This window comes from Leptonychotes weddellii, chromosome 7 (genome assembly GCF_054177405.1).
Source record: "Leptonychotes weddellii isolate Sample4059 chromosome 7, ASM5417740v2, whole genome shotgun sequence".
Classification (NCBI taxonomy): Eukaryota; Metazoa; Chordata; class Mammalia; order Carnivora; family Phocidae; genus Leptonychotes; species Leptonychotes weddellii.
The window spans coordinates 134,682,545-134,691,926 of NC_138375.1; the positions used below are offsets into that span (position 1 = coordinate 134,682,545).

The 9,382-nt window shown below is 58.7% G+C and overlaps 1 protein-coding gene across 5 annotated transcripts; it reads right to left on the reverse strand.

Moving 5' to 3' along the window:
• Window positions 1-983: 983 nt before the first annotated feature.
• On the reverse strand, window positions 984-9,379 carry JMJD4 (jumonji domain containing 4). Of its 5 annotated transcripts, none has more exons than XR_014147319.1 (7): window positions 9,006-9,377; window positions 8,770-8,935; window positions 6,855-6,980; window positions 6,307-6,574; window positions 5,644-5,790; window positions 4,800-5,255; window positions 984-1,516 (listed from the first exon to the last, which is right to left on the reverse strand). XR_014147319.1 is itself a non-coding variant. In XM_031022096.2 (6 exons), the coding sequence occupies exons 1-6, from the start codon at window positions 9,277-9,279 to the stop codon at window positions 4,953-4,955; spliced, it is 1,248 nt and encodes a 415-aa protein (XP_030877956.2). In that variant the 5' UTR covers window positions 9,280-9,379; the 3' UTR covers window positions 984-4,952. The 5 variants fall into 5 exon arrangements, 3 of the variants coding, with proteins under 3 accessions (XP_030877956.2, XP_030877955.2, XP_081683465.1); XR_014147318.1 differs by having other exon boundaries at window positions 984-2,801; XM_031022096.2 differs by having other exon boundaries at window positions 984-5,255; window positions 6,307-6,538; window positions 9,006-9,379.
• Between the last annotated feature and the right edge of the window lie 3 nt (window positions 9,380-9,382).

Consider the following 9,382-nt stretch of genomic DNA (forward strand, 5'->3'; position numbering starts at 1 on the left):
ATTTGTACATTTCATCTAGATAATCCAATTTGTTGTTCAATTGTTCATAGTCTCTTAAAATAAACCCTTTTTTGAGTCCTGTCTAAATTTCTCTTAGTCAATCTAGCTGTTTTGACATTTTTTTCCAATTTTTCAGAAAAACAACTTTTGCCGATTTTCTCTACTGCTTTTCTGTTCTCAACTACATTACTCTCTAACATTTTTTTAGGTTTACTTTGCTTTGGTTCTAGCTCATGAAGTGCATCTAACTGACCCCTGGCAATGCCAGCCTCAGGATCACTATCTCTAGGTTATGGCTGACCAGATAGCTGAACACTTACAGACTGGAGTGGCCCAGGCCAGCACCGCCCCCCCCCACCCCCAGCATGCCAGCACAGGTCACCACAGACTCTGGTCTACAGCTGAGCATGATGCCTGACAGTTGACAGGCCAGCCTGGAACTCTGTGGACCACCTGCTGCCTTAGGTACTTTGCTTTCCAGGAGCCTGAGGACTAGCTGACCCTGGCCAAGGAACACAGCCAATGGGCATGGTGCCCTGCCTGCAGCCAGGCATTTCCCTCACCCCTGCACAGCTATGGGTCACTGCCCCCTGTGCCCATGGGCACAACAGAGCACTCGCTCACACACTGGGTCTGATGACTGCAGTTCCCTCCTCATGTCTGCATCTGCCCACAACCCTCCCGAGGGTCCACACTGCTTTGCACTGCTACAGCCTTTTTCAGGGTAGATGGAATCTCAGATTCTACCGTCAAGGCCAATGGTGAGCGAGAGTCCTGTCCGCCCCTCCCCCAGGAGAGGAGAGGCCCCCTTCAAGGACCTCACTCTTCACCAGGTGAGGAGGGGCAGCTGAGTCCCACCGATACTCTCTGGTGCCCCTGCAAATGCCAGGCACCAGGGGTCTGAGACCACAGGAGATGCGGCCAGTGGGAAGGGATGATTTCAGAAGAGGTGAGAGGGTAATTGAATTTTTGTACAACAGGTTAAAAAAAAATGTTTACTGATTTGGACAATATTGGTCATAAATAGCAAAAGCTACACTTGAATACTACATCAAAATCCTCTTTCTACCATAGCTGGGAGTTGTGATTTTGTTCTTTCATTTCCTGTGTTTAAATGAAACACAGACCCACTCCTCACTCAGTGGAAAGTCTTGCAGGCTTATCAGCTTATTAGGTGAGAGAAGCGAGGAGGGCCAGCCACATTGCTCTGGGTGCTGAGATACACCCAGATGCCCCTTGCTTGGAGGACACTTCAGTGTTGGGACCCTGGACAAGAGCAGAGACGGCCCCCCAGAATCCTGGCATTTAGAGGTTGAAGGTACTTTCTCAGCACAGCAACCACTAAAACTTGGGAGCCTTTAAAAATAGTGCTTGCCAGGACCGTTTCCTTTCTCAGGACAGTAGCTGCTACAATTGGGGAAGATGGAACACACTCTGCTTCTCTTGCTGAGATTTCTTCTGACCACCGATTGAGAAATTATGGTGTTCAAGATCGAACTCTGGAATTTCCTCGGCACTGAGTGGGGAAAATCATACAAAAGCAAAAACAAAACAAAAACGAAACAGGTGAGAATGTGCAACGTGGCCAGAGGAAGATTATTAGTAAGTGGACTAAGGGCAGGCAGGACTTGACCTCCGTAACCCTCCCCAAGGGCCTCACAGCCAACCCTTTACCTAGATTTATTTTTTTATTATTATGATGTTCAGTTAGCCACTGTATAATACATCATTAGTTTTTGACGTAGTGTTCCACAATTTGTTAGTTGTGTGTAACACCCAGTGCTCATCATGGCACGTGGCCTCCTTAATGTCCATCACCCGGGTACCACATCCCCCCATGCCCCTCCCCTCTGAAACCCTCAGTTTGTGTCCCAGAGTCCAGAGTCTCTCATGGTTCATCTTCCTCTCTGATTTCTTCCCATTCAGTTTTCCCTCCCTTCTCCTGTGGTCCTCCATGCTATTCCTTATGTTCCACAAATAGGTGAAACCATATGATAATTGACTTTCTCTGCTTGTCTTATTTCACTTAGCATAATCTCCTGCAGTCCCATCCATGTTGATGTAAAAGTTGAGTATTCATCCTTTCTGATGGCTGAGTAATATTCCACTGTATATATGGACCACGTCTTCTTTATCCATTCGTCTGCTGAAGGGCACCTCGGCTTCTTCCACCGTTTGGCCATTGCGGACATTGCTCCTATGAACGTTGGGGGGCAGGTGCCCCTTCTTTTCACTACGTCTGTATCTTTGGCTTTACCTAGATTTAAACCCTCCTGGGGTGGTCTCTGACCTCAGACCTCCTTTTCCTGCTGGCTTCTTATCCAGGGTAAAGACTTGTGATGCAGAATTTAGAGCCACAGTTGCAACTCAGTCCATAAGCATCCCTGCTCCCTGTACACAAGGAGTTCCAGCATCCCCACTATGCCTTGCACAACTGTTCACCCCAGAAACGCCCACCCCATCAGGTACACTGTGGTCACTCCTGTCTGGCTGAGGCCTCACGACTGTGTCCTGGTTACGTCATGGGGGTGCAGACTTTTCCCATGAGGAGGCGGAAAAATGCAGCCTGAGCAGAGGGGTGCTACCAGAAATGACGATCCACGGGCAGCACGCACACTGCCTCCCCAGTGAAACGCTGGAATGGTTCCAATCCAGGCGGCAAACACACACGCCCCGAGCTTGCTGGAGTGCCCTTCCAGGTCCTTCCCCAGGACGAGGAGCCGAAGGGCAAGCCAGGCAAGCCAGAGAGCCTCCAGTGCACCTGGTCACAGACTGCCAACATCTTCCCCTGAAGAGACAGCCTGCAGAGGCAAGAGACGGGTGAATGATGGGGACAGTGCTGAGTCAGCCCCTCCTCCCCAACAGCTGCAGCTGGACACACAGCATGGCTCAGGCCCAGGCCCAGTGACTGTGCAGACTGTTCAATGCAAGTGGGTGTGCAAGAGGGGGGCAGAAGCTAGAGCGACACGGAGCAGCAGCTGTTGGCCACACACGGCAGTTCTGGGTGGCTTAGTGGGTTGGACGGCACAGCATGAACGCGCAAGCACCACTTGACGGCGCACCACGGCTGTGGAGACGGGACTGCAGGGAACAGAACGATGCCAAGTTTGCACCTGGCCTGCGCGTGCAGTGCGACCTTGTCTAATAGCACCCAGTGGGTGTGCTAGAGCCAGAATCTTGATGGACAGGAGCAGCAGATGTGAGGTACTGCAGGTGTGCGCACCGGCACCTGAGGGACGTGTGGGATGCGTGGGAGGAGCGAGGACGTGGTAGAGCAGGGGTTCCGGGGGTGGATGTGACAGGACATGTGTGCAGGGGTGACGGCTGAGTAATGCGGTGAGTGTGTGCCGTGGCACGGCTGGACGGCACGCGGGGACGTGTGCAGACACAACTGTCCGACGGCGGTGTGGGGGGGTGCCGTGCTACACACGGGGAGGTTGTGGGACTGCCCGCGGCTGCTGGGAAAGGAGCAGCTGCTGGGCGTCGAGGTGGGCACGGGACAGAGCAGTGTGCCGGCTGAGTCCCTGCAAGCACCGGGGAGTGACTACGTTGGTCAGTTCGACACATTGACTCGGCCAGGCCCTGGTGCCCACTGTTTGTTCAAACGCCAGTCTCCATGCTGTTGTGAAAGCATCCTTTAGATGTGATCAACTCTGAATTTTGCAGACCTTGATAAAGCAGATTGCCCTCCACGCTTTGGGAGGGCCTCATCCAGTCAGTGCAAGGCCTTAAGGGCAAGGACAGAGGTTTCCCAAAGAAGCAATGCTGCCTTCAGACTTCAACACGCTAACCCTGAGTTTGCAGGCTTTGGACCCCAGACCACAAAGTCCACTCTCCCCTCAGTCCCTGGCCTGCTGGCCTGCCCTGCAGACCTCACTCACCAGCCCCCACCGTCTCTCGCTCTACCCTGCAGGTTCCACTTCTCTGGAGAACCCCATTACTGTCACTGTTGAGGGGCACACGGAGTGCAGAGTGGCAACTGAACGGTGCGGAGGTGTGCAGCATGGCTGTGGAGCAAGCACCGACTGCTGGTGGCCTACGATGGCCAGCACACGTGAAGGCTGGGAGAGGGCCTACAGGGGGCTCTGCACACCTGGGGCAAGGTCCAGGCCCTCACTGGAGCCTGGGGGGCACGGGCAGTGCTGTCACAAGTAAGAGGGAGATAAAATCATGGGTGCCAACCGACCCTGAGGGGCCCCTGAACGCTGCACCTGTGATGCCTAGGGGCCTGCATGAGGGACAAGGGATGAGGCCTGGCCTGGTGCCCGGACCGTACAGACATCTTTGGCTCCGGATGGGGGTTCAGGGGAGGCACAGGCCAGTAGAGGGACGGCAGGCTCTATATTAAGTGGTGGTTCTCCTATGGGATAGACACAGAGGTCCTGGGCCCCAGAACGTCCAGCCCACATGGAGGGGCTTGCTCCAGGGCAAGATGGAGACGAGCAGGGGTGTGGTCCTACTGCAGAGGGGACCCTGCAGGACAAGCCAGCTGCCTCACACTGCTGTGGATGGGAGGCCTATGGGCTGGGATGCTAGTCCTTGCTGAGGGAAGGCTGGGGGCACCAGGAATCCCAACCACATGCTGCCCCCACACCCGAGTCCCCAGCACACTCCGGGCCTTCTGGCTGCAGAGCTCACTTATCAGGGCCTCCCCACCCACCCCCCCACTGGATGCAGAGCACTCAGCCCTGGCTAAGCCTCGTGAAGACAAGGAGCCCAAACCCTCTACATAGGCAGGGTCCCAGGGATGCCAGCAGACAGCCAGGACAGTACCACACCCACAAGAGCAGGAGCCGCACCTGGGACACCTGAGGCCACAAGGCTCCGTGGGAAGGTGACCTGTCCCATGCCACACAGCAGCACAGAGCTTTATTTCTGGAAGGCGCTGCGGAAGAGACTGCCTGCCTTCCATGCCGGTGCCTCGGGGCCCCGCCTGATGCAAGCTTCATGCCCTAAAGAGAGGCAGTGGCGGCCACGACCTCCTCCAGCTGCTGGAGGAGCTCCGCCGGCTGCAGCGAGAACACGCTAGCGTCCACTCTCTGGAAGTCGGGGTGGGCCACCACGGAGGCCAGCACCTCTGCGATCCGGCTGACATCAAAAGCAGCCTGCTGGGGGCCCAGCCCGCTGCCCGCACTACCCTCCACGTCACCAGGGCCCATCTCTTTCGCCAGAAGCAGCAGCCTCCTTTCAGCGATGATCTTGAGAAAGTGGTAAAACTCTTCAAAATTGATCCCGGAGCAGGACCTCATGATGACCTGGCCAGAGAGGAGCACCAGTGAGGCATGGCTTGCTCGCAGCTCCAGGCAAGTGTCTGAAGACTGTGGGCAGGGCCCAGTCCCTGAGGATGGGAACAGAGATACCCGGGAGCCAGCCAGCGATGGGTCGGAGTCCTGCAACCTGGAAGCCGCAGCGACCTGCCCCAGGACCACACCGACCTTCACACAGGCAGGCTGGCGGCTACCATGTCCCCAAGACCACAGCTCTGACCTTACGGACCAAGCCCTCTGAGAATGCAGGCTTCCCTGAGGGCTGGCCCACGCCCTCCCCCCACTGCGCTCTGGTCCTGGTGAGCCCCCTCCCCAGCCCCCACTGCGGCCCTGGAGAGCCCCTCCCAGTCCTTCCCTCCTGCCCAGGCTGGCCTACCTGGCAGTGATGGTCCCAGTCAGGCATAGTGTCCCTCCACTGGCTGACCTCCTGCTGCACGGCCCGGAGCTCTTGCTGCAGGAAGTGCCACATATTGGCCAGGTTACAGCCGTTGACCCAGTTGTGATTGATGGAGATGGTGTCCTCCTGGAAGGGGTGGGGTGTGGGTCCCCCCGTGAGTCCGCACCAGACCATCCCCAAGCCCTGTCCTGAGGTCCTTGCAACCCTCCTCAGCCAGGAAGGGCTGCTCCTGTCTCCCGGTAGGTGCTAGCATAAAGAGGGGGCTGGATCTTTCTGAGTGCACAGCTAACCAAAAGCAGGGCTCCCAGGGGAACTGGGGAAACTCCACAGTGTATAAGGACCCACTGCTGCCCAGGGAAGAAACGCGGGAGGCTGGGAAGAAACGGGCTGGTGGCCCTTCTCCAGTCTGTGCAATCCCATACCCAGGCTCTCCGTGGGATCAGGAGGGGCGCCTGGCCCCCTCTCTGTGGAAAGGCATCTAAGAATGTGTGAAGGGTGAGGAGTGTGCTGGGTAAGCCAGGGGCAGATGAACGGGGAGCTGGACACTCTGGGCTTGGGGTCAGACCAGTGGGACCCCAGGGCGTCTCCCTGACCTGTCTGGGCCACACTGCACGCACACGCGGTGGGGTGTGCCCACCCTACCAGGTTGTGGACTTGGTGGTGCCACCCGCTGGGCACGAAGACCATCTCGCCCGCCTCCTGCGTGAGCTCCAGGGGTGGGCTGCAGTGCTTGCGCGTGGGGTACAGGCGGCTGTCGAGCAGCGCGGGTGAGGTCACGTCGTAGGGCAGGCCACCGTGGCAATCCCGAAGGGCTTCTTCTTGCCCCGGAGGGAAGAAGAACCACTTTTTCCTCCCACAGATGTTGACAGACCAGCTAAAGGAGCGGAAGATGTCAGCGTGGAACGGTGACCTGTGTGAAACCTCCTGTTGGTGCCTACTGAACCAGAGGTGGTCTGGTTCTTCAGAAAGGCTGGCCGAGGACATGGGCCCCAGGGGCCCCAGTGCTCACACCTCCCCCATCTGGGAGCCCCCAGGGGCAAAGTGGGTACAGAGGCTTGGAAATGGGACGCCTGGCAGCCTTCCCCACGCCTAGGCGTCTCTGAGAGGCTCTGACAGAGTGGACAGGGTTGAGGAGAGTGTGCAGGGCAGGAACAAGGCACAGAGAGGAGATTGGGAGGGACGCACGGTACCAGGTGCCAGCAGGCCCCATGTAGATAAAGCGGTAGTCGTCCACATCCAGGGCGTCCCAGTACTCATTGAGCCAGTCGGATGAGAAGTACACGGGCAGGGTGAACACGTCCTCGGCCGAGGCGTCCCTGCAGGGAGTGATGAGAGGCTGGGGCAGGAGTGGCCACCTTCTGGCCCCTGTGCCCCGAGCACGAGATAGCCAGAGGTCTGGAAGGACACGAATGACGCTGAGCTGCCTTCCACAGCCGGCGTCCACAGTGAGGCTGGCCACCCTGCGCTAGTCCAGCCACCACATGACCACAGCCCCAAGTGACCCCACCTGAGCCCTGTGCAAGGAACGAACGCCCGTCATAAACAGAGGAAACGACGTTGGGGGTGTTGTGACGCCGCTTAGATGACCCATGCGGGCGGCACCGCAACTGCTCCAGACCCGTCGCACCAGGTCCGGAATTTCAGCCTCTGGTTGAGCTGGTGCTCTAAGGGCCTCATGGGCATCACTCTGTTCTCCAGAACCTGTGGGCCTCGTCCACGCTCTCGCCGTCTGCCGAGTGGATGCACGACCAGTGGCCCAGGCACTATGGCCCATGTCCACTGAGGTCCTTCTCCCCTACCCCACAGCCCCCCACTCCTCCTGGTCCAAAAGCCTGATCCCCACAACCAGAACAATGGCCCCCCCCTCCCCCCACAGGAGCACACCAACCCAGCCCCAGAGAGAGTGAGCTCTCCCAACGACGCACTGGAACGGCTTCTGGAGTAGCTCACGCATCACTCGTGGTCAGAGGCCATGATCAGGGAGGGCCGGGGAACACCAAACCACTTGTACTGCCCCAAAACTGCCTCTGCAGGATGTCAGACTCCCACTTAGCCCTCGAATCAGATTTCACGTCCCCTAGAGCCGCCTCTGCCTGCCTGGCCTCCCTCTGCTCTGTTTATTCTGGGGTTTCCAGGGAAAATTCGTAATATTCAGTCAAAACTGACCTTCAAACAATGGACAAGGACGTCCCGGGTAATAGCTAGAACACACTTATGCCTATTTGAAGCCCACGCCCACCGTGCAGGAGCACTGGGTCTAGGAGTCCTATGTGCTGCTGGATCGAGAGTCCCTGGGGGCCACAACCAGGGTCTGGGTGTCCCTCATCCACCCCCTGGGGCCAGCTCTCCCTGCCAGACAAGACGCAGTGAGGCTGGGAGCATCCAGGGCATGCTGGTGCGAGATGCTCTTGGATGGGTCCTGGGAATCACAAGGGAGAGACTCGCTGTAATATCCTTAGTTTCCACATCAGCAAAACGAGAATTCAGTCGTTCACTCATTTATACAAAACTCTTCGAGGCCGTACTCTGTGCCCTGCACCAGCTGGTTGGGGTGTGAGTAGGTCGGTCTCTGCTTGTGACCAGCACACTGCCGGGTAGGGGAATGGACACAGAACCCAAGGACCCCCTCTGAGCATGGGAACCAAGCAGACGGGGTGTGGCTGCCCGCGAGTGTGGGACATGTCCCAGAGGCCCGTCGTTGGAGCTCCCAGGGTGGAAGAAGGGTGTGGTCGAACCACAGAAGGCGTCCCTGGACAGGGCAGGCGAGTCACTGGTCCGTGATGTCGGGCACAGCCTTGCTGGGAAGACGGCCGAGAACGTGAGTGAGCAGAGCAGGGTGGTGCAGGACCTGGGGCAGCCGGGGTGAGTCGGACCTGGCCTGAGCTGGAACTGCGGGGCAGCCGACAGGAAGGGCACAAGCTAGGTGCGGCCCGCAAGGGTGGTTCTAGCAGCCAGGACACACGGGTTCCCACCTGACGCGGCGTGGCCGGCCCTGCGACCGGGAGAACCTCCAACCACGCCGCAGGAGCCAGATTCGTGCACGCCCTGCAATTCCCACCGGGGGGACGACAGGCGGCTTTGTGCGCCCCGCCCCGCCCCCTTTACCTGCACAGGTGCCAGTCCTTGAGGTAGAGGCAGCCGCGCGGCGAGGAGTAGCCCCCCTGGATGTAGTCTTCCCAGTAGCTGATGTAGTCTCGGAGGAGCATGTGCTCCTTGGGGTTGGAATTGTACTCCTGGACCCCGCAGTTGGCCACAGGGACGACCACGTCTCCTGCAACGAGAGGCCGTGGCACGCTGTGCGCCCTCCCCCGGACGGCTGCCCGCGCGCGCTCCGCACTTACCGTAGTTCCGCAGCAGGTGCTCGAAGGCCGGCTTCCCGTCTGGCGTCACCCAGCGCCTGCGGCTGCCCCAGCCCTCGGTGAAGGAGCTGGAGAAAACGCACGGCACGTTGGGCAGCAGGTAGCCCTTGAAGAAGTCGGCGTAGGAAAAGGAGTCCGGGCTCTCGATGAAGTCCACGCGGCCCGGCGTCGCGCCCGGCCCGCCCGCCCCGCCCGCGGGCCGTCCGCGGAGGCGTCGGAAGTGGCTCTCGGCGAACGCGCGCGTCTCCCTGTCCATCCCCGGCCCGGCTTGGCGCCCGCGCTGGACCACACGGCGGCGGGGGACGCCGCAGCCGCCTCCGGCCTCCCACCTCCCCGCTCTTCAAACGGGGAGATGGAAA

Excerpts from the sequence above, each read along its gene's own strand:
- JMJD4 (XM_031022095.2), bottom strand. The coding sequence starts at position 9,279 with ATGGACAGGGAGACGCGCGCGTTCGCCGAGAGCCACTTCCGACGCCTC. Across the intron at positions 8,936-9,005 it reads GCACCTGCTGCGGAACTACG|GAGACGTGGTCGTCCCTGTG; the intron begins GTAAGTGCGGAG and ends CTCTCGTTGCAG. Across the intron at positions 5,256-5,643 it reads ACTGGGACCATCACTGCCAG|GTCATCATGAGGTCCTGCTC; the intron begins GTAGGCCAGCCT and ends CTCTCTGGCCAG.